The sequence below is a fragment of the Clarias gariepinus genome, chromosome 21 (assembly GCF_024256425.1).
Source record: "Clarias gariepinus isolate MV-2021 ecotype Netherlands chromosome 21, CGAR_prim_01v2, whole genome shotgun sequence".
Lineage (NCBI taxonomy): Eukaryota > Metazoa > Chordata > Actinopteri > Siluriformes > Clariidae > Clarias > Clarias gariepinus.
Window position 1 is genome coordinate 11,065,710 of NC_071120.1, and position 24,748 is coordinate 11,090,457.

The window sequence follows — 24,748 nt, forward strand, 5'->3', positions numbered from 1 at the left end:
GTGTGTATTTAATAAAGTTTTCTTTGTAGGACACTTAAAAAAAACCAACACAATCTTTTAAAGTGTAACTGTGAAAGATGGTAATAAACAGTAAACAGCAAAATTTTTGGACTAACAAAATTTAATGTGATAAGCAGTTACAACAACTTGGCACACTTGTGGCCACTATGCCAGTGTTTTCTGATGGAAAGGGTCGTCATGTTCTTCATAGCTTAATTCTAAACAATGTGTTCTATCTGTTCTATCCACAGGTGAAACAGGTTTATATTTAAAAAAAAAAAAAAAAAAAGATAAAAAGAAAACAAAAGTTACAACATCCAAACCCTGTAAAGCTATGCAGCGTCCTATTGCACCTTTGTGTAATTTTCCGGAGATCTGCGGTACAATCCTAACAAAACATGAACCGTAATCACTCGTATTTACATCTGGATTCTTTTGAGACAAAAACTGGTATTCGAATAAATTACAGATGCAAACCAACATCCATGCGATCTAAAGCCTCAGCTTACTATACACGAGTTATAAATGAGCTGAGCCGATGATGGAAGAGTGAAGCGGTGGGAATTCAGACGGGGTCCATCCCTCGCGACGAGAATGACGTGGAGAAGCCGAGGCCCATCCCCCTCTGTGTGTGCGTCTGTGAGCGTGCCATTTCGTACTGCACATCTAGGTTACGGAACATTTCTTCTTGCTGCTGCAGCGTCTTCATGTCTTCCTCTTTGATGTCTCCTGAAGACGCTTCCTCATCAGCCTGGAGATGAGAAGGAAAAAACAAATCAACATTAACTTATACTCAAGTGCAAAATTTGTAAAACCTTAAGACAACATGAAGACTACAAATAAATTAATACATAAAAAGGCTTTATGGTTTTTACAATTCAGCTTCACCAGGTGTTTAGGTGATATCTATTACAGTCATTTTAAATATTTTATTTTTTGCTTGATGCAGACTAATAATATGACTCTTTTGAAACAGCAACCTTTATGTTTTGCCAGGCAGTGTACATAAACATTTAACCTTACATTATTTAGGCTTGTGATACAGCATGACATTCCCATACCATTCCACCCTTGAACTAAACCTGTCTAACTTAACTTCAATCAACACATCAAGCATAAATACATCACATTTTCATTACTGATTTGAAAAACATTTACATGCAGAATGAGTGCAGGATCTAAACTTACTTTGATGCCCATCAGTTTGCGGAACTTTACGTTTTGGTCTTTGTTGCCAAAGTTGAGCTTCTCCCAGAGTTCTGCAGTCTGGGATTTATCCTTCAACACAAAGAACAAGGATTTTAAATTACGGCGATAATCACTTCACTGGATACGTTTTAGCTTTCCGAAATACTAATTAAACCAGACATTGCACCATTTTCCAAATTTTGTACAGTTCTAGGTTCGTATTTACAAAGCTTCTTAGTATTCTCTCAGAGCTCATATCTTAGTTTAAAAAGTCCTAGCCAACTGTTGAAAGTGTGTCTTCTTTTGAAGCAACCAATTTCCATGCTGTAGTTACTATATTTAAATTCTTTACTTGTAATCCATTTCAGATTGATGGGAGCAAAATGGCTCACATTTTACCAATTTACATGACTGCAGGAGAGTCTATTTAAGTTGCACTTTTGGATGGTATGTAGCCACCAATCCGAGAGAGATGGAAAGAAGTAAAAGAACAAGATAACCAAATTGGACAGAAGAGCAGTGTTTCCTTTAACCTTCAGTGTTTGGAGAATATTTTTATCTTTCCGCCATTTTGTCCTCTGCTATACAAACTCGTAAGCCTCTTACTAGGGGCAACTTTTGGCCTTAAGAAGCTTTCTAAATATGGGCTCTAAATTTGTAGTATATTAGTGCTTTTTATCTAGTAATCTTTTCGTATAACCTTTGTAATTAACACTCAATAATCACTTATTTCTGACAAAAGCTTAAAGTTTTTCTACATTTCCTCAGCAGCATAGATTAAAAACGCACACAATTTCTTACCCCTTCCTTCTTCCCTTGCCACAACAGCTTCCGCTTCTTCTCCTGCTCAGCAAACTTCAATGGATTGACGGCGGAGGGATTATAGTAGCTCGGCACAGCGATGCCCGTCTCTGCCAGCGTTTTGGCCTGCAGCGCTGCCATCTGAGCTGCCATAGCGATCTGTGGTGTGACCTGCGTCCCTGAAGCCAGCAGCGCCGCCACGTTCAGAGCCGGACCAGAGGCAGCCGCTGGGGCGTTCTCACAGAGGAGCGGAGTCGCCGCCACCGCCGCTGCTGGAGATAGAAAATCTATTGATGAAGCCAGTTTTCACCAAATGAAGTGAAATAATTATAGATAAAGCTCTTCACCTGCTACAATTTCTTGCTGCTGCTGTTGATGTTTTTCCAGCAGCTCTTTCTCTTTCTGTTCTTGAAGTTTTTTGGCTCTCTCCAACCTATGTACCAAAGTAGAATGTAATCAAATAAAGCTTTTGCTATAAGGAATTGAAAAAGGTTTCTACCAACTTCTGTGACTGTACAGAACTGTATATAACTCAGCACATCTTCATGTATATGCTTTACCTCCTGGCCAAAGCCTCTTGTGCATCCATGGCTGTGTTTCTACCCCTGAATGCCACAGGACTGGGAGAGCGACTGAGAGTGATCTTTTTCACTTTCTCAGTCCTCTTCTTTTTCTCTCTGTTGCATAAAAAAAAAAATATACAAAATATCCAGCTCTGACATTTTGATCATTAAACATTTAGACATTATTCATTTGACAAAACCAGATGAATGTGCAACTTAATGAAATGATTTGGCTTTATCATGCGAGAAAAGTGTAATACTTTTAAATTTACACAAGTCATTACAAATAATCTGAAAAAACAAGAAACAGAAAGAGTGATGCACCTGCTTTTGCTGCGACTTTTGCTCCTTTGTCTGTGTCTGGAATGTGATCTGGATCGCGACTTGGGACGTCTCTTCCTCTCGCGACTCTTCGATCTCCTCTCATGGCTGCGTGACCGAGACCTCCGTTTTTCTCGACTTCGACTTTTATGCCTCCTGTGATCATTAAACACACAGACCGTTGATTTAAGTCTGAGGTATACTGGTAATTGAAAAAACTGTGGTGCATTAAGGAAGATTAATGTTTCAAATGGTATGATCTGATGTTACCTGTTCATAAAAGTGGCACAATTTATTAAATAAAATCAATTGTAGTGTTTTTATGTTTTCTTTTTGTGCTGAGACTAAACGATGTCTGTTAAAGCACGTAGTAAACACTACATAGCGTTGTCCTCCCCTGAAGTCTTTCCAGGATTCCTTTAAAGGAGGTCAGCTGACCCCGGTGCATAACCGGAATTCCCCTCGCGATTTGGATGCAGTCTGACGAGAGTTTAAAGCAAAAGTAACACCAAAACACCAAACCTGTGTCTTTTTTTTATTTTTATGCTTGACATTGTATATTTGTGTCAAAGGTGTATAAGACTCACTTTGTTGGGCTTATGAACAAATCAGACTTGTGAACATGCTCCTGGAACGGAACTCGTTCGTAAGTCAGGGACTTACTGTATACGAATAATAAATAAAGTAAAATAAATCTGAATAAGCTATGAACGTTTAATGATAATTCCATGCAATCATTCAGACAATGATGAGACACTAAATATGCATATTTAGGATTCTGTTTTGTGACATTCGCACCGGGTGTGCGAGTAGTTAGTAAATAAATAAACTGACAAAAAAAAAAAAAAACGTGCAATTAAACAAAATTAGCTCCAATAGCTGCCATTAAATTTCTATTCGAATATAAGGAGGTCTGACTGTTTAATAATATTAGAAAATCTAAGTGGACGTTTGCGATGTTACCTTTCCCTTGAGCGAGACCTGGACGGACTCCTCCCCCCGGATGACCTCTTCTCCTTTCTGCGGTGCCGCTCCTCTCCGCTGTCTTCTGAAAGCCTCTCGCGCTCTTTATCCGAACTCTGCAGCAGGTCCTCAGATCGGCTGTGCGATCTGACCATCTTGTCCCCATCCCTCCGCCGCGCCTGTTTTAAGAAGAAGTGGTCTCTTTCAGGAAAATAGTGTGACAAAGAGAGTTAGTATGCCAGTTTTAGAACAAGCATCTTTAAAGATGATTAATACGCACAGCCCCAACCACCCACTCCTCACCACATCTACATCTCTCAGAGAAATTCAGCGGTATGAATCTCACATTCTTAGGGCACGCATCTCATCTTTATTACACAATACAATTAAAGAATTTGAAAAAAGTAAACGATCTAATTCTAACTCTTAATAGAAGGTCGTATTCAGAGTTCAAAATGATGCTTTTGAAATTGACAGACTTTTCTTGTCTAGGGCTTTGAGAGCAGCTGGTACTGAATTGTTTTCTATATCCGCCTTTAAATCAGGCACTTGCCTTTACAATGTGGGAACTGAGAACGAATACTGAAATAATAGAGATCACCCCACTCTTTACTTTCAACTGCTATACAATATCACATTAAAGCATGAGACATAAAAAAACCCTCCATTTTATTATAAGATGAAAGTGAGACGACTCAAATAAAAATCTAATAAAACTATATTGTGACTACATTGAGACAACCATGCATTAGGAATGGAAATATCCTAGTTATGATAAACAAATAAATGTAGAGCAAGAATTCTCAATCTAAGAAAGTGTGTTCCACTATCGTCAATCAGATAAAAGAGCATGATTAACCGGATGCAGTCTAATATTTTGAAGCTGGGAAATGTGAAGCTTAGGGCTAAATTTGCTGTATCTGCCAGTGAGAGTTGAAGCAGAATGTGTTGAACAGGTCAAAAATGGATTTTATACAGCCATGGGTTAAAGGACAAGCTGTCCTTGTTTTATATAAATAACACCGATCAGCCGTAAATATTACAACACGACACATATCGTGCCCAGTGGTGCGCCGGGCTGGCTCTGTTCCGTCAGGGCCTCTGAGGGTGTGCTGTGGCGTCTGGAAACTGTTGGTTGCGGGGTTCGCATCCCATGGACGCTCGATTGGATTGGGATCTGGGTAGACGAGCCTTAAAAGGGCCCATGATTCAATTACATTACAATTACACAATAAACATTAAGTTTACTTAATGTTATGGCTGATCAATGCGTTATAAACATATACACGTGTATTTGCGTTTATTCATGAGGGTAACTGATTCAATGTCAGTGTGTCATACCTACACATTTAATGCTGCCTTCAAATACAAATCCACATGAATTTATACATACATAGGTTGGAAATCTAAATGCTAGCAGAGCCATGTTCTGCCTTGCCAGCTTCCTATGCAAGCAGAACGCAACTCTGAATACGGCCCGTGTCAGTGTTCTCTTGTCAATCAGACTTGCTTCAGCTTCACTTTTTAATGCGCTAGTTTTATTCTGAAGCGACTGCGATTCCCAAGTACTACGCTTTCAAACTGACGGTTTCATGACATTCCCAACATTCATGCATACAAGAGGACAAAGATCGATCAAGATCAATGCAACTCATGTGGGGACTTGGAAAGGATTAATGCAAGGTTGCTAGACAGAAAAATATAGATATATAAATGTGTATACATTTTTAGGCAAGTGGAAGATTGAGGCTGATAGTTACCTGTCCAGTTGTAGGCATATAATTTTGCTATCTGTCAGCAGGGTCTTCTGTTCAGAGTGTCTCTTCGTGCATTAGCACGCTGAGTGTAATTTGTTATAGAGATGTTATCATGTGATCTAAATACAGGCTTTTACCAAAAAAAAAGCAAATTCCCACACAATCTGTTCTCTACTTTAGTCATCTCTAATTTCACATAACTGACACGTGTGAGATTGAGAAAAACCAAAGAAATAATCACTCAAGAACTACTTCAGTTTTGACATTTTATCATGTCCTGTTAAACCTTCATACTTACCCTGTCCTAAAACTTATGACAAATTACATACTGACGTGACCACATCAACTTAACCTACGTGAGTGAAATGGTCTTTAGTTTAGTTACCTCTTTGCTTCTGCTCCGGGATCTTCTGTGCTTCTTGTCACCTGAAATTAGGATGTACAGGAATATTTAATGCACAGGCGCGCACACACACACATCTCTTCGACACACACATACTATAAAGACACTGTACGATGTGTGCTGTATGTTTTCAGTACACACAGGCTCGAAGTTAAATTAAATTCAGTCCTTATTCATCACATATACATTACTGCACTGTGATGGTTCTTATTCTTATCATGGGGTCAGAGCACAGGGACAGCCATTACACGGCACCCCTGGGCCGGACAGGGCCTTAAGGGCCATGGACAAGGACGCAACAGTGGCAACCTGGTAGAGTTGGGGCTCGAGTTGTCGACTGGCCAATCAGACGCTTGGAAAAGCGGTTACATTATTTACAGGAATCTTCCGGACTGTTTATAAAGAGTTAATGCTGTATGTAAACCTTTGAGCCACTGCCATTCTGAGAGATATTTCGATTCGTCTCCACTTAAATGTTTTAAAATGTCCTATGGAGATGCCTCACTCATTGACTTTTTAAAAATAAGGTCAAATGAAACTGGTCGAGTTGTAAGACTGAAGTTTAATATATTTAGCCTAGGTGTATGTTAACTTTTCACCACATGATTTTATGTACAGTGAAGCTAAGTAACATCTTTCAATTATTTTTTTAATCTAGCCAGCTATTTTGTATGGATATCAGAGGAAGAAAAAAAAAAAGTTACCCGATTTGCGCTTTTTGTCTCTGGAGCGACATCTGGATGGTGAGTGATGTCTCCCGCCCCTGGGTGATTTAGAACTTTCCATGCCGACCCTTTAAGTCTACGTCAAACACTGAGCTTGTGCTTCAGGACAACGACATTTGCCTGAGAACAGAAACACAGATTTAAATCTTTAGTGGCTGTCTTAAAACGACTTAGTCACTATGTTTTTTTGTCAGTGGCTTGATCCTAATCTACACAGGTGGATGACCTGACCCGACACCTTGCTTCATCTCTAAATTATGCTTTGAGTTGACACATAATAAGGGTGTGAAATGTAATGCATGTTACAAAACTAGTTTTGTAAAAAAAAAAATAATAAAAAAAAATTCTAATTAAAGCAATACCCTTAAATCTAGTTCATCAAGCACAAATACTTTTTAATCATGATCACAAAAATCTAACAGATCCAGGTAGGTAACACCCTCCCCAATCTACCTTTCAGGTGCAGAAAAAAATATAAAGGGAACACACAGGTTTGTATTTATACACTTACAGCATTCAGCAGACCCCCTTATCCAGAGCGATTAACATTTTTTTCTTACTATACACCTGAGCATTTGAAGGTTAAGCACCTTGCTCAAGGGCCCAACAGGGACAACTTAGTGGTGCTGGGGTTTAAACCTGAGACCTTTCGATCAGTTGTCCAAAACTTTAACCACTGAGTTACCCAATACCCCATAAATCGTTTTATACTTTACCTGCATATCCGACATGTACAAGTGCATTAGAAAAGTGAGTTCGTGATTTGCCTTTGAAAACACAATGAACCCCATCCGACCAATAAGATAAAGAAATTAAGCAGCACCGTGATCAAATATTTATTTAATAAATAAATATCTGTATTTGACACAATCTTTTTACACAGCAGGCGAGGCTCAGCTCGGCTTATCTCTTTTACGGCTTGAGAATTTTTGTGCTCAGAGCAGCTTTTTGTACCGCGAATGAAAAAGAGCCCACTCACATCCACTCTCTTTTCACCTTGTTTGGAATCACAGTCAGGTAATTAGTAATAGTTGATATGGGGGATTTCCATCATTTCCACAATTAAATTTTATCTATTTAATTAAAAAAAAGGGAAAACATGTATGTATATATTATAATGTTGTATTATCAAAGATAATGCACATGAAAAGTCTCTGATCTGCCTTTTCCTCCAAACTCTGTGAGAGAATCAGACTCAAAACCACTACACACAACTCAAACCTCATTTACACACGTTTAAAGTGATAAAACCGTTTCTTTATAAGATGAGATAAAATGAGATATACCTTTCTTCATCCCACAGTGGGGAAATTTCAAAATCCTACAGACGTGCACTCTGAACAATTTACGCATTTTCATCCCATTTGGTACACGTGAATTATTTGCTAAGTTTGTTTAGAAATAATTACGATGAATGGGAAAGATATATACTAAGCAGTTAGCAATATCACAATTTTAATTGAATCAGCACCAAGGTATAGTTATAATATGGTATTAAGAGGTGACTGGGTATTCCCCCCACCCCACTACAGCTTAAAACTTTGGAATTACTTTCTCACATCATAAGCCTTCCTGATTTTTCTCTCTTTATACATCGTGAAGCAATGCTAAAGGCATCCAAATTTTGCAGTCATTTTTCTTGAGCAGTTGATATTGAGTACTGTCTCTCTGATCTGAGTGTCTGCTACTCATGATCTGTAAATCCTTTATAACGGCTCTAATCTGAGGTGCTGTTGATTAATTGTGGATTTCTGAGACTGGTAAATCTAACTGAACTTCTGCTCTGCAGCAAAGGTACATTTTGGTCTTTCTTTCCTGGGAAGGTCTTCATGAGAGCCAGTTTCATCATCGTGCTTATACAATAGAACAAAACTGTTATACGTGCAAGAACTATTCCAGACAAACTGATCTTAGTGTCTCAAACTTTTAAGTGTGTTTAAAATGTGGTTGAGATCTTTGCACAGACCTAAAAAAAAAAAAAACAGGTAGCAGAACAACAGACCAGCACCAAAAAAAGATGACGTTAATATAATATAGTGACGTCACTTACACGGAAATCCTGGTTATCATAATGTTACCCCTTTGTTGGTTTTCCCTTTTACGTAAATAAGAATTCACCAGAGTACACTTGCGTCGTCCAGTGACCCACAAAGATAAGCTCCCGTTTACTCAGCAACACTTGCTGTGTGTGTGTGTGTGTTGGTGGTCCGTTTGTGGGCTAGTGGTTGTTAATGACGTCATCAGCGATACGATACAAGGTTTGTTTGTCCGGAGATGTAAGCGAGCTAACGGGGCTAGCTATGCTAATTCGCGACGGCTCGACACCAAACAGCAAGAGATATAAATATTCAGTTTCAAATCCACCCGAACACATTACACACACTATACACACACACACACACACACACTGCGCGGTGTATATGCGTGTGTGTGTGTGTTATCCTTTAGGGTTACTCTGGTTTGGTTAGAGTGTATGAGCGCGCGGCGGCCTACAGAGTCACTATGTGTGTGTGTGTGAGTTATGCTCAGCCGGAACCCGAGCATAATACACTATCACTGTGGTACTTACTGTACTTATACACACACCATTACGCAAAAGCCGATATTTAAGCACACACTTACCGCTCCTCAGAGTTAATAAAGGTGAATTATTTCCTGCTGTGTTCCGCCTGCGGGCTGCGACCTCACCAACAACAACGCAAACTGCAGGCAACACAGCGCGCCGTAACCCGGAAGTGCTTCAACTCACTTCCTTCGCTTTGTGTGTGTATAATACATATGACCCTGTGTACACACAGCATAGGATTTACATTCTTACATTATTTCAAACTATTACAAGATGTTATATAACACGGTAATCTGACATTGTGGCAGCACCAGAGATCATGCCACACTCAAACACTACCACTACTCTACTCCTCCTCCTACTGCTAATAATAACAACAATAATAGTAATAATAATAACAAGAAAAAGTACCATTATCATAAAAAAATAATTATGATTAACTATGATGATGCTGCTGAGAGACAAACCACGATAATCCCCTCACTTCAGAACAATGAGACATTTATACTAAACAACTTTTGGTGATTGCATCAGTTAAAGATCTGCTACAATGGAGGCGGAAGGAGGCCTTTCACAAAACACTGATGACGTGCACTTGGAACACAAAGCTGAATGGAGAATGACAAGAGAAAAGAGGTCAAATGCACTTGTTTAAAAATTGAGGGGTACTTTTTTTTTTGTTTTTAAGACATACACTCATGAGGTTTCACTGGCAAAAAAGTCTTTGATTGCGTCCTTATTCCTGCACAGGACACTCAATAATTTATCTTCTCAGATTAATTGACGTTTACAAGACGCAGAAATTATTTAAAAAAAAAACGATTCAACTTCTCCAGCCATTTCAGATGATACAACTTAGACGTCTGAAATAGAGAAAGACAATTCAATAAATGACTCAAGTGTACATATCAAAGAGGAACCAATTAAAAGCTCTCAGGAGGACGATAAGTTCTTACTTAATGGTCTAGTCCTCTTTGTCACTAGAAGTAATGATGATTATGATAACCTGCTGAGTGCCTACACAAGTACTTGTTATGATGTGGCTATGGATGCGGTCACACAAAACCGTCTGACGTCTATTCTAAACCCTCTTAACCCAGAAACAAAATCTCCTGCATGGAACCATTTTTCTGTATTTCCTGACGATAGTACCAAAGCTATCTATCTATGTATTGTATGAAAGAGTTCAATCGAGGTAAAAATGAGAAAGACCTCAGTACTAGTTTAATGAGTATACTAAAGGTGATAAAGATGATCCTACACCAACTATTAGTACTGCTTATAATAATAATAATAATAAGAAGAAGAAAAATCATCATCAAAAATTGTGATGATAATGACGATGATACTACATTAACTATAGTACTACTACTACCACCACTCATAATAATAATAAGAAAAACAAGATGACAAAGAAGAATCATCGTCATCAAAAAAGGTATAATAATAATGATCATAATGACGATGACGATACTACACCTACTACTACAACAAATAATAATAATAAGCAGAAGATGATAAAGAAAAATAATAATTATAATGATTCAATTAATTGTCATTACAAATGAAATTATTTTTTTGTATCTCTCAATTGAGAACCAAATTTGGGCACTGGTTCTGATCTATCTCCAGAACTGCCTTGGTAGGAAAGGGGAATTAGTGTTACTGTAACCCAGGGTCAGTAACCCAGAGCTTTAACCATGCTGCCTCCCTGCTGATGTTGATACTAAACCAACTACTTTTACTGCAACTTATAATAATAATAATGATGATGATACTTACACCTACTACTACTAATAATAATAATAAAAATTCCACATTTTCACTTTATAAAGTAATCTGCAATAATGTCTCATACAAAGCATTTTATTTATTGTGTGCAGTATAAGGTACACCTGTGCACTACTCATGATGTCAGATCAGCATCTTGATGTGGCACACCTGTGAGGTGGGATGGATTATCTCAGCAAAGCAGAAGTGCTCACTATCACACATTTAGACTGATTTGCGAACAATGTTTGAGAGAAATGGTAATATTGTGTATCTGGAATGAATTTTAGATCTTTAAGTCCATCTCATGAAAAATCGGAGCAGAAACAAAGGTGTTGCGTTTATATTTTTGTTGAGTTTAACACTAATTTAGCATCTGAAGTTTCATCTGATCATCTTCAGTAACCACTTACACTCAGTAACACTCCGGATGCACCAAAACCCTAAATCTTGTTCGGGTTTTGGTGCATTCGGAGCTTATCACAGGAACCCTGGTTGTGGGGAGGAAATACTGGGTGGAATGGGGGCAAACCCAAGGAACAAGCAAAGATCTATGCAAATTGTCTTATCCGTTTTCTGAACACGTGCTTGGAAACATTCGTCTTAAAATATTCTTACTGTTTTCTTATCAGTTTTATTGCATTAAAACATACATACAAAATGGGTTATGCATCTAATTTGGTTATAATATACTAAGCAAAAAAAATCCTGAGCAGAATAAAATAAACCCTTTTCAACATAGCCTATTTAATGCTTGCAAATCAGGAGTCCATTTGTCCACCCGAATACTGAAGTCCACAGTTAGAGGCTTCATTTTGGAAGGGTTGCTTTCTTCATCCAAGGCTTCAGTCACAGTCTTCATGCATCCTTTTTCTTTTCCTATTAAAAGACATGAGACACAAGAAAAGAAACAAGGACAAGAACTGAGAATGTTTCTGCAAATCTAAAATTTCACTTCTTTTTCATGTAGCACCAAACTCTTTGTTTTGTTTAAACTTTTCAGAAGTTGAACACCTATAAAGCATAAACTAATCTGTCTGTTTAGATTTAAAGAAATTCCATTTCAGAAGTTTGTTCACTTACTGTAATTACAGCTGTGGATCAGTTGCATGTCTTTAGAATTATTATTTGCAAAGAGACACTCTGACATGAAGTAGCAGTGCTTTTATTAATTCCGCTCCCCCCCCCCACCCCCACCCCCCACCACACACACATTTTTGTTATTGTTTTATATGTTGGAGTTTTATGATGGTTTTGCCTATCAAAGCACTATGATTCCCAGCATACACTGTGCAAATAATCTCTACCACAGACATCAAAAGGGTATGATATTACTACCTTTCGCTTTGATTACCATGTACAATGTGGTGGCCAGTTCATGTGTGAAAATGATTCCTCACGCTCCCAGGACCACTCTTTTACAATAAATATTGGAATATCCCTGTGCCATCAGGGCTGAAAAACACTATTGATGTGATAACCTGGTCATTCAGTATATTCAGGACATCAGCTGATTTCATTTTATTGCACCATGTTGTTCTTTCAGCTGCTTCCAGCAAGGGGTCTCCACAGCAGCCCATCTGGTCCACACATACAAGCGTGGCTTAAGTTTTACACAAGATGCCGTTCCTGACACAACCTTTCCATTGTATCCATCCCTGCATCCAGTGTCTGGTGTTTTGGCCAATCAAACCCGGGAGTCAAACCCAGGCCTTCTGCATGGCCGGCGAAACACCTACCACTGAGCCATCAGTGCCCTTCATTTTATTAATGCTACTATCTCCACTATGCATCATGCTGTCTCCTTCTTACTCTAATGCACCATCACTCTGGAATAGGGTCAATCTGAATTTATTAAGTTACATGACCCCTTTCCATTGCTCCAACGTCCAATCTTTATGCTCGCTTGCAAATTCAAGACTATATATTGAATGTAGAGCATTTCTTCAGATTGATTGAGCTAAATGAAAGACATAGAGAGGCCAAGAGTCTTTCAACTTCATTACTAAGAAGAACTTTTCTCCATGGATCCTGAGCAAGCACTTCCCATTTTGACCCAAAAATGTTTCTAAATGCAAAACAGCAGTGAATGGCACAATGTTGTCCAGTCAAACATTCAGTAATTGATTTTACCAGTTATACAGTAATGTTTAAGGTAATAAATAAATAAGTACTGCTTATTCGTATAGTGCTCAGGATTAGCTATCTGACTCAAAGCCCATATAGTTGTTCTATTTTTTCTTTTTAGTTTGCATGATATACCAAAAGGGGTTTTTCCCCAGTATTTAGGTCAGGATATCTTTCCACAGAACACACTTCTGTGGGTTCTGACGAGTATTTCAAGATGAAACTGGGATTCTGTTGGATTAATCAAATTGCGCTAGAATTCAAATATATCATTATTTCATTAGCATACACATATTACCTTTTAAATTAGTTGGCTTTAACAGCTTGTCTTCATTATTGTCTTCCTTAGGCTTCTTAATTTTGTCCTGTAAAAGATAACATCATTATGAAAGTAATGATGTTAGATGGTATATATTTGTCTATTCGGGGTAGTCGCAAAACAACAACAGTTATCACAGTAATAATTTCAATTTTGCTTAGAGTGCAGTAATCTAGGTTGTGCATTATTATTTGAGGATTCATAGGATGAATATAACTTTGACCAGAGAAGATTAAACACATCACTACTAATCATAATTGCCCTTAATACCGTTAGAAAACAAGTCTTTTGCTATACATTTTTGCAAATGTACTGTATGTGACACCTCCAGGTCCAGCACTACTACTAGTTTTCGCCAAGGTTTTGAGGGACTGGCAATTATTCAGTGTTTATAGAACTATCAAACTATACTGTAATCTAACATCTAATCTTTCATCTAGGCCATAGTGATGTCCCGTTTCTTAGTAATGTAAGTAACTGCAGATTGACTCTTGTAGCAGATTGCAAAGATGTCAAACCCCTGGTTCTTAGGTTTAAGGCATTTAACCTTATATAGGATGAGTTCCGTCACATTACCATCCTGGAGGTCACTAGTCAACAGTGTACTTATCAGCAAACTTAAATATAAAGCAGGATGGGAGAAGAGGTTTCTAGATTAGTTTGGGCTGTAAATAGTCCATACATATCCTGAATTAAGCTTCCCTATGATGCATTGCATGGTCTGCTCCAGTCAGAACAATGGGCATATACAGTCTACCTGAGCCTCCAATAATGACCTGGACTCCATTTTAACTTAAACATCTTCTGTTGTACTGAACTTCCCGTCTTACATAGTATGACTGCAGATCAATTCCTGCTAGCTGTTTCACCCAGATGAGGATGGGTTCCCTGTTGAGTCGGGTTCCTCTCAAGGTTTCTTCCTACTACCAAGGAGTTTTTTCTTGCCACTGTCGTCGTCGTCCTCTGCTCGCTCATCAGGGACAAACTTATTATTTTGATTCATACACATTCACATTTCATACAAACTTAGATAATTCCTTTGATTGTGTAAAGCTGCTTTGCGACAACGTCAACTGTTAAAAGCGCTATACAAATAAAATTTAATTAAATTGAATATGTCTCTGGCCGCAAGAAGTGGCAGGATTATTCGACTGTGACTTTTGCTCTAGTGAAGGTGGAGATGAAAAGGCAACACTGGATTCAATAGTTTCTAAAGGATTAGAATTTGAAATATGTCTACTGTCTAACATTAGCCCCATTGGCTGGGACAGAAATATAAATTGAAATAAATATTTATAACTCTGCATGTTAATTACCAGAATCCTCATCTTTACTCAATTGGAACCCTGGGAAGATCTCATTTATTCAGTCTAAGCAACTAAAAACTTTTTTTCTTTACTAGGCTGCTACTGTACTTTTCCTGTTTACTATTAGATTAGAGTGCTTCAGTGAGTGATAGGAGGATAGTTGTGCATATAAAGATGTAAAGATATATGATTTGTAGTTTGTAACAGTTCTCAGTACTTCAAAAGTAGTACTTCAGTCAGTACTTCATTCATTCCGTGAATAGGTTTGCCTCGCATTCAGATTAACAAGGGCACCAATAGCATTTCAAAAATGCCTTTGAGGGCCTTTATGAAGGATGCTGTGTTTTATGATATCCTGCACACACATACCATGGGCAATTTGGGAACACCAATTAGCATAATCTGCATGTCTTTGGAATGTGGGAGGAATCTGAACTACCCAGAGGAAACCCACCAGGCACGGGGAGAACATGAAAACTCCATGCACACAGACATGAATCAAACACAGATCCTGGAGGTGCAAGGCGACGGTGCCACTGTGCCGCCTTAAGGTGACTATTTTTCAAAAATGTGTCATTGCTCTGACCTTAATAGTGTGACCTATTTAAATGGTAGGACAGATGTATTGACCATTTAGTTTCATGGCAGGCAAATGGATCCAAAAGATTTGAAAGTAGTTTGGAAATATAAAGAAACTTCAAGAAATTCTTCCATTTGTGTTGTACATCAATGTCTCTGATGCAATGGTTATGTGTTGTATTGCATCAGTTACAGAATGATAAGCTATTGGATTGCACATGAATCAAAATACTAACTTCAGCAAATCACAATTAGCATGTACGTTCCGAACAGGCAGAGACACTGCCTTTTATACACGCGGTTGCCAAGGGGTGGGAGGGATGTAAGAGATATTAACTTAAATTTTGTAGGTCTTTAGAAGTCATTTAACGATTGGCAGAGTCTCAGCTATACAGACATCTAGTGAAAGTTTCACCACCTAGGTGGCAGAACAGAAAACAGTCTGGACTTATGTCTTCCTTGATCTCTGAGAGATGGTAGGCCCAGCCGATCAGTGTTGGAAGATCATAATAAACGTGGTGCGGGGTGTGATTAGAGCTGAGAGGTAAATGGGTGCTGGCCCATTTTTAGCTTTGTAGGCGAGCAGGACTGAACAAGTACCAGAATAGCCTGTGTAGAAAGCAATGGGTGAATTTTTCTGATGTTGTAAAGAAGAAATCAACAAGAGAGATAACAATTGACAATGTGTGGGGAAAATGACAGTTGATTGTCCAAAGTTACCCCAAGACTGCGGGCAGTGACTAAAGAAGTGATCCGATTGTTGTCCAACGAGATCACAACGTCTTGACAGGGGAATCAATCACATGGGATGAACAGCAGTTCAGTTTTATTGATAGTTAAAGTTTCAGTTTCAGCTGATAAGCTGTCATCCAGGATGAGATGTCTGCCAACCATGCTGAGATCGGGGGGAAAATCTGTGTGCTTGAGGGAGGAAAGGAGAGAATGAGTTGCGTGTCATCTGCATAAAAATGGTATGAAAACCTGTTCAAGAATATGACCTTACCAAGAGACTGGGTATAGAGGAGAACAAAAGAGGACCAAATACTGAGCCTTGTGGGACTCCAGTAGATCACCTGCATATCTCCTCATACGACCTATATCCTATGTCAGAAGCAAACCATCACCATGCTGTGCCACAGATTCCAAGGCTTGTATGGATAGACAAAAGAATCTTGTTGGTCACCATGTTAAATGCAGCTGAGAGGTTCTGGAGAATCAGGACAAATGAAGTTTTAGCTGATCTAGCAGCATGGAGATTGACAGACAGAAGAATAGTCGCTGTGGAATAAAGCTCTGCTATAGTGGTTTTTGTGGGAGCGAAGGTCTTACTGATTGCTCCTATTTTTCCATCACAGAATATGGCAAAGTCATCAGGAGTCAGAGGGGATGGAGCTGGTGGGTTGAATAGTTAGATGAAGATATTGTGGAGTTTGCAAGGATCATCAGAAAAACTTCCAGTTTTTCCTTGTAGAAGGCAGTGTTAGCAGAAGTCACTTCACATGAGAATTTGGAGAGAAGAGTATGGTAAGAAGGCAATATCTGCATCAAACTTTCTTCCATTTTCTCAAGGAACACTCTTTCCTCATCAATGAATGAGTAAGTTGCAGTAGTCCAGTCTTGAAATAACACAGGACTAAACAAGCACCTGAACAGCCTGTATAGAAAGACATAGGCAAAAGAGAAAGTTTGTGATTGGCTTTAGGCAGGATAGGAAGGGTAATGGTGAAGGATGTGTGGCTGGGGAAGAGGTGCAGAAAACCAGGTAAAGGAAATTCCCTTGTGTGTGTGGGGCAGTTGTTAATGAGAAAGAGTTATGGAGAGGGGGGAGGAAAGAGAATTGGAGTTTGCCAGAGGGAGGTTGAATACTCCAGTGAAAGCATTATTATTTGGAAATATAAAGAAATTGAACCAAAGGCAATATATAAATTTAGCATAATCTTAGGATTTGTCAGTTACTGTCCAAAATACCTCTTCATCAAGACAGTATCCCAGAGGACCAGGAGGCAGTAGACAACAAGGATGTGGAGGTCAAGGGGAAAGGTTACCTTAACAGCATGAAATTCAAATGATGAAAAACTGAAATGAGACAGTGGGAGACGTGTAAAGGACCATCTCTTAGACCACAGCTGCAAATTTCTTGTGAAGGGTGAGAGAAAACATAGGCAGAGGATAGGGAAGCCAGTGTAGCTGAGTTCTGAGGAGATATCCAGGTCTCGGTGCCAAAAGATCAAGAGCAGTGGGAAGTTAGGGCTAAAATAAAATCTGCTATCTTTACAGGAGACTGGCAGTTTCAGAGCCCACCTACCACCAGTGCAGGAGAATGACACAGCGGTGGAGGGTAGTTGAGGTTTATGGGAGATCTGCCCCTGCTGTGTGAGAGAAAGCATCTCAGCTTGTGAGAATAAACTCAATTACGTGAGAACAAGTTACTTTAGACCTACTTCAAATCACACTACAATTAACACTACAGGACAGCAAAACTATGTACACAATAAAGAACCAAGACGTTCTCAAAATATTACAAAAGTCAAAACCTACCCTACCAGTGAAGAAAAATCCAACATAGAAAAACATTAAAACAACTTATTAATACAAATGTAACCCTTGGCTTAAAGTGATATGCCCAGATTACGCCATCTAGGTTGTTTATCTACCCAGGAATATAAAGTAAAAAATAAATAAACCAAGTGAAATGACGAAAACATAAAGAACCGTAATGGCTCGATTGAATCAAAAACAGATAAAAAGATTAAATACAAATTTATTTTACACAAAGAGTCTAAAAATGATCCATAAAATAAAATCTCTTACACAGTTTGCCAAGTAGATATCCACAGGAACCACAATACTTTGATAGCAACAGAAAGGACAAAAATCACACAGCAAACCAACACAGAGCAAATAAACCAAAGAAACTAAAGAAACAAAAAAATAAATAAAAATACACTCCCTTACACTAAGCTTCCAATATCACAGCTAATCATACACCTGAATACAGATTTTATTTAATTGAATTTAATTGAAATTTAATTGTAATTAATTTAATTAGAACTTTATTAATCCCAGAGGGAAATTGCTTCTTCGCATATCCCAGCGTAACTGGGGTCAGAGCGCAGGGTCAGCCATTATACGGCGCCCCTGGAGCAGTTAGGGTTAAGGACCTTGCTCAAGGGCCCCAACAGTGGCAACCTGGTGGAGCTGGGGTTCGACCACTGATCTTCTGATCAGTAACTCAGTGCCTTAACCCTTTGAGCTACCACTGCCCCAAAGGAGAGTTTAATTGAGTGTAATATCACAAATAAACAAAATGTCCAGTACCCTTTCACACATATACAACACAATAGGGTAAAATAGTCTTAAAATACCCTATAAATCAAAGGTGCAAAAGAGCACCACCCAGCAAATAAGGCATCTTTCAATACAATTTCCCCTTCCCAAAAAAGATAAAATCCCCGAAATAATTTCATAACTTTTAAGTGAGACTCTCAGACTATAGTAAACTTTTTGCTATCAGCACTCGGCATGCACGCACACACACCCTTTGTAATGGCAAACACATATTTAGACAGTGACTTGTGGCTATACGAAAAGCGAATAGACGACTCACCGGAAACAAAAAGCAAAGGGGGATAGAAACCAATATTGCTGCCCATAGAACAGGAACACAAAAGGAGCGTTGCTGTACGCTACTAAAAACACTTTTATCAAGTCACATAGCATGTCTCAAATCACTAATTGTGCTCAGGTGCGCATAATTTCCTGATGCCGCTCCATGCCAATAGGTGCGTCTTCCTGCGAGTCATACACCAGCAAAGAAAAAAAAAGAAAACTCCAAAGCGCTTAACCCAATAAATAAATACTTAACTGGTTACATTCTACCCCCGGTTTTGAAATCATCGACCTGATGATATTAACTTTAAGGTCAAAAGAAAGCAAAAACACTGCTAGTTACTGATACTTGCGAACTAACCAGGCCCCTCATGCTACCCCCAACTGTCTTTGACACATGATGAAAATTGGGATGGTAGCCTGCTGATGCTCGGGTAGTCCGTTGCAAAGGTGGTCTCTTGTTAGTTAGTCTTTTGAAGCCAGTACAGAGTCACTAGGCAAGGGGTCATAGACAGGAAGAGACTCAGGATTAACAACTCCACTGGACGACCTAGAAGCACCCTCAGAACTCTGATGCAAAATGGAGCAGAATTCAAAGGGGATTTTTGAACAACCTTCTGGTCATGTTGTCCTTTCTACGGTTTGCTGCCACCTTCAGTCGACTTGTAGCTCCCATAAAGGCAACTTGTAGTCTTGCTTGATGGTCATAGATCCAATCATGAATGCTACCCAAAGTGGAAGTCTCAATTCTACCCAAAAGGAAGTCAATGGGCAGCTGTGGATCTTGTCCAAACATTAAAAAATATGGAAATTCGCATGTAGACTGATGTGCATAGTATTATAGGAAAACACCACTTGGGGGAGGTATGCAGCTCAGTTTTTCTTCTTAACAGTGGGCAAAGTGTGCAGTAAGTTATAGAGGGTGCGGTTAAATCGCTCACATTGACCATTACCACTAGGATGGGCTGGGGTGGGTCCGACATAACTGTTGGAGTACTGTTAGGTTTAAATGAAAAATAATTGTGTCTAAGCTAAATTTTACACCAAGAGAATAAGAGTTATTTCTTGCTGTGTTCGCCGCACCTTGATACACTTACCGGTCTGGGCCCGATTGACCAGAAGAGAAAAACACACACACACAGGCATGATGTCTGAAGATCTCTGTTTATTCTCAGCAAAGAGAGCACATTTAAACGGTGCTACGTCCTAAACATCAAAAGAACCAGTCATTAACATGTCAGTCATAGAGGGACCCAGGGACAGACAGGAGAGAGGAAATACATTTGCAGTCTAACAACAGATTAAACAGAAGGGTTCTAGCAGACAAGAGCCATTTGGATGTATACTCGTCTGGGTACAGGATATAGAAGGTGTTACCACAGAAGGCATAAGGAAGCACAGTGAGGGGTCTGTTCTCAGAGCACAGGAATCTTTTTATTAGAATACAAATGTCTTACAATATTATAAAATCTTACAACTACTTTTAAAATTCCTTCCTTGGTCTGAGTGGATGTGATTGGGGATGCCAAACTTGTAAAATCACTTATTAACCAATACCTTGTCAACTGTGCATACCGTCTGATCCGGGGTAGGTACAGCCTGGGTGTACTTTGAAAACACATCCATCAAAACAAGAACATTCTTCATTCTATTCTGTGATGGCTCTATCATTGTAAAAGCAATAGCCAAGATTTGGTTAGGCTTTGAGGCTAAGAAATGGTCAAATTACGTCTGAACTTGAGGCAAACTATCCTTATCAACTGTGCAGCATTCGCATTGTTGGCACCATCTATGGAGTTAATTATGTGCCAAAATTTAACAAACAAACACAATCTGCTTTGCAAAGAAAAAAACGACTTTCTCACAAATGCAGCGTTTTGCAAACAAACACAATCCGATTTGCAAAGAAAAAAATTCAACTTTCTCACACATGCGCCCAACCTATTTTCTCACAAATGCAATGGAGCAACTCCCTCTTCCAAAACAGCAGATGGCGCTATCGGTCAATTTACTCTATTCTCCCGAGACCTCAAACAACGTGTTTATATGGTTTACCCTTATGTCCCAGAGGAATATGAGCGGGGAACAGTTTTGAGGTGTCCATTATATATCCAGACAGCCAGACATATTAACAATCCACTATCTTTAGGAAAGAGCCCTGTAGGGGAATAATACAGTTATATCAAACCACAGCTGCATTTTAATTAACTATTGAATTATTAACTATAATTAGTGATCATATCTATATTTAAATAATCTGTTTCTGTAGTACATTACTACATTGTAGACAGCTGTTGCAGCGTCAGGTGTAGATACAGTAAGATGCAGGAATCATTGTATTAGACCGCATGAAATTTATGAAACTTTTTACAATCTGGTTTGTAATAGAATTCTGTCTGTAATTCAGTATGTTTACTGTTCATTTATAGCTTTTTTCCCCTTATAACTTTGTTAAAGATTATTTAAATGTAGATATGATCACTAATTATAAAAGATTTTGATGCTTCATGTCGCATACGTCCGTTATGGATATAAAAAGCCAAACATGATGGCAGTTCTTTCAGCCTTCAATAGTTAATTAAAATGCAGCTGTGGTTTGATATAACTGTATTCCCCTACAGGGCTCTATCCTAAAGATAGTGGAGTGTTAATATCTCTGGCTGTCTGGATATACTGTATAATGGACACCTCAAAACTGTTCCCCACTCATATTCCTATGGGACATAAGTTTAAACCATATAAACACGTTGTTTGAGGTCTCGGGAGAATAGAGTAAATTGACCGATAGCGCCATCTGCTGTTTTGGAAGAGGGAGTTGCTCCATTGCATTTGTGAGAAAATAGGTTGGGCGCATGTGTGAGAAAATACGGAGGGTGCATTTGTGAGAAAATACGGAGGGTGCATGTGTGAGAAAATATGGAGGGTGAATTTGTGAGAAAATACGGAAGGTGCATTTGTGAGAAAATACGGATGGATGCATTTGTGAGAAAATATGGAGGGTGCATTTGTGAGAAAGTTGAATTTTTTTCTTTGCAAATCGGATTGTGTTTGTTTGCAAAACGCTGCATATGTGAGAAAGTCGTTTTTTTCTTTGCAAAGCAGATTGTGTTTGTTTGTTAAATTTTGGCACATAATTAACTCCATAACCATCGCTTTACATCCTCAGACACACCTGGCCAAAAACATTTTTGTCGCACCAGCTCCATTGTACGTTCTGCTCCCTGATGGCCTGCTCATCATGAAGTTTCTGCATCACTGCATTATTTAAAGATGCTGGGAGCAAAAGCTGAAGAAAAGCCTTGCCACCCTGAGACTGGTAACACTGACGATACAAGACGCCATCCTTCATCTTTAACCGTTTCCACTGTTTCAGGAGTTTACCTACACCTGCGCCCAACCCCTGCCTTCATTTAAAGGATATTTCTCCTTGCTCCACAGCTTCAGAAACACTACTAGCACTGCATCAGCTTCCTGAAGCCTACACAGATCTGCAGGCATTTAGCTAGGAAAAGTAGTAATAGATGCTTGTATACCTTTACCCTGAGGTCGTTTGGAGGAGAGTAGTTGGACTGGCTCAGGTAGAAAACTTGCTGGAATCACACCTTCCGGCACAGGTTAAGCAGGGTACACCCGTCAGAGTGTATCAGCATTCCGATTACTACACCTTGATACTGAAATCAAAAGCAGCCAGTTGAGCAGCCCATTTCTGTTCTAAAGCACCAAGTTTAGGAGTATGAAGATAACTTGAAGATGGTTATTATCTGTATATACCACACTTGTGTCCAAAATTTTTCCTTCATGGCCCATTTAAGGGGCAAAAACTCCAGTTTCATGGAACTGTATTTAGACATATTCCTCTCCGAGGGCTTCAGTCCTCAACTTTGGCCAGGGGTAGCTCAGTGGTTAAGGTATTGGATTACGGTTCGGAAGATCCCAGGTTCAAACCCCACAACCACCAAGTTGCCACTGTTGGGCCCTTGAGCAAGGCCCTTAACCCTCAACTGCTCAGATGTGTAATGAGATAAAAATGTAAGTCGCTCTGGATAAGAGCGTCTGCCAAATGCCCAAATGTAAACTTAGCATAGGCAACAGGCCTGACTCGGTCGTCCTGATCCTGTTAAAGAACGGCTTCCAATCCGCTATAATTGGCGTCCACTTCTAAGATGAATGGTAAAGACAAGTCAGCATAAGCCAGCAGGGGAGCACTCACCAACTGCTGCTTCAACAAACTGAAACTCTGTTGACACTCCTCTGTCCAACCCTCCTTACAAAATCTGGCTGAATCCCTTTCTCTTGGCCCAAGTCAGGTGGTTACTAGGCAATGAAGCGGTGCTGTCAACTTGGCAAAACCTTCTATGAACTGCCTGTAATAACTTGCAAAGCCAAGAAACGAACAGAGTTCTAAAACTTGGTGCAGAGGGTGCCAATTAACATCCGTCCCAATATTCGTAGGGTCAGTGGCCACACCTTTGACAGAAATCATATGCCCCAAGTAGCTCACCTCAGGTTGGAAGAATGAACACTTGTCCAGTTTGGCCTTTAGGCCTTCTTGTTGACATTTTAGGACCACCTCCAACCGTTTTAAGTGCTGAGACACTGTAAAAAAAAAAAAGTATAGTGAAACAACAGGGATTGAAAATGTTGCGAACAAAACATGCGCTTCATCATTCTCTGAAAGGAACTGAGACACTGCAAAGGCTGAAAGCCATCCTGTTCCACTCATATAGCCCAAAAGGTGTACAAAAGTTAGTCTTCATCCAATGTTTCTTAGCCACCGGGACCTGATTATATCCACTAGCATGATCCATTGTAGAGAACCACCTGGCACCAGAAATGGCATCCAAGGACTCCTCAATTCTTGGAAAAAGGAAACAAATCTGTTATGGTCTTGCTATAAAGTTGACGATAATCAACACACATCCGCAAGCCATCCTTTTTTTTACTAGGACAATAGGGAAGCATACAGGCTACTACTCTCACTTATGATTTCAGCCTCTAGTAACTGAATAATATGAGCCTTAACTAATCATAAACTGACAGAGGAATACGTCTTTAACGCTGCTTAACTGGAACCTGATCAGTCACGGGAATGTCAGGTTCAATTAACGCAGCACCACCCAAATCACCATTGTGTGCGGAAAACACAGAAGAATACTTAGATAGTAGAGCCCTCACCTGACACTGTTTTTCAGAGGTCAGTGAGGACAGATCAACAGCATCTATCTTATCCTGCATCTTCGCATCATTAATTTGGCAACGTTTTACGTCGGATGCCCTTCCTGACAAAACCCTCTGCATTTATCCAGACTTGGGACTGGCACAAGAAGACACTGGATTGCATTAATTATAAGCACGTCACAATTAGGAATCACTTTTCCAAAGACTTCCACATCCAGCTCTAAATAGCCTACAGTGTATATGAAATGTCCAAACCATTAGCAACCTTAAGCTGCAACCAGTGACCCAAATGAAGTTTTTCTTACCCCCATAGATCAAAATTCTGCTAAGAAAAAGCTTTTAGTGACGGTAGACACCATTGAACCAGTGTCCAACAAACAGGGGGTCCCCACCAACACTGACAGTTACACAGAAAGATAGTAAAGGGGCCATATTTCCGGCATTAGGAAAAGAAACCACTGAGCCGATCACACACTCTTATGAACTGTGGCTTCAAAGCACAGAAGGTTCTAGTTTTACTCAAAACGACCAGAGAGCTGGGACTTTGATCCTACTGTCTGAGAGGGACCTGA

General features: G+C 39.3%; 2 protein-coding genes across 7 annotated transcripts in view; both read right to left on the reverse strand.

Moving 5' to 3' along the window:
* Positions 1–103: 103 nt before the first annotated feature.
* rsrc2 (arginine/serine-rich coiled-coil 2) lies at positions 104–9,466 on the reverse strand. 6 transcript variants are annotated; one of them, XM_053481205.1, is made up of 10 exons: positions 9,344–9,466; positions 6,701–6,841; positions 5,979–6,019; positions 3,837–4,015; positions 2,877–3,029; positions 2,550–2,666; positions 2,337–2,422; positions 1,990–2,258; positions 1,189–1,278; positions 104–751 (listed from the first exon to the last, which is right to left on the reverse strand). In XM_053481205.1, exons 2-10 carry the CDS (start codon positions 6,780–6,782, stop codon positions 566–568), a joined length of 1,203 nt encoding a protein of 400 aa, XP_053337180.1. In that variant the 5' UTR covers positions 6,783–6,841; positions 9,344–9,466; the 3' UTR covers positions 104–565. The 6 variants fall into 6 exon arrangements, with proteins under 6 accessions (XP_053337180.1, XP_053337179.1, XP_053337182.1 ...); XM_053481204.1 differs by having other exon boundaries at positions 1,990–2,261; XM_053481207.1 differs by lacking the exon at positions 9,344–9,466 and adding an exon at positions 5,597–5,675 and having other exon boundaries at positions 1,990–2,261; positions 6,701–6,801.
* Positions 9,467–11,684: 2,218 nt separating this feature from the next.
* Positions 11,685–24,748, reverse strand: part of LOC128509070 (leucine-rich repeat-containing protein 43-like) — a 51,720-nt gene continuing 38,656 nt past the window's right edge. The window contains exons 11-12 of the mRNA XM_053480641.1: positions 13,483–13,549; positions 11,685–11,936 (exon numbers count right to left, since the gene is read on the reverse strand). Of these exons, the coding sequence (XP_053336616.1) occupies positions 11,791–11,936; positions 13,483–13,549 (213 nt within the window). The 3' untranslated portion in view covers positions 11,685–11,790. The remainder of the gene's footprint in view (positions 11,937–13,482; positions 13,550–24,748) is intronic.

What these genes read in the sequence shown, in the direction of transcription:
- rsrc2 (XM_053481204.1), bottom strand. Translation starts at nt 6,782, where the DNA reads ATGGAAAGTTCTAAATCACCCAGGGGCGGGAGACATCACTCACCATCC. An exon ending in AGACAAAAAGCGCAAATCGG is followed by an intron (nt 6,020 to 6,700) that starts GTAACTTTTTTT and finishes TCCTAATTTCAG; the next exon opens with GTGACAAGAAGCACAGAAGA. An exon ending in CAAGAGGCTTTGGCCAGGAG is followed by an intron (nt 2,423 to 2,549) that starts GTAAAGCATATA and finishes TTTGGTACATAG; the next exon opens with GTTGGAGAGAGCCAAAAAAC.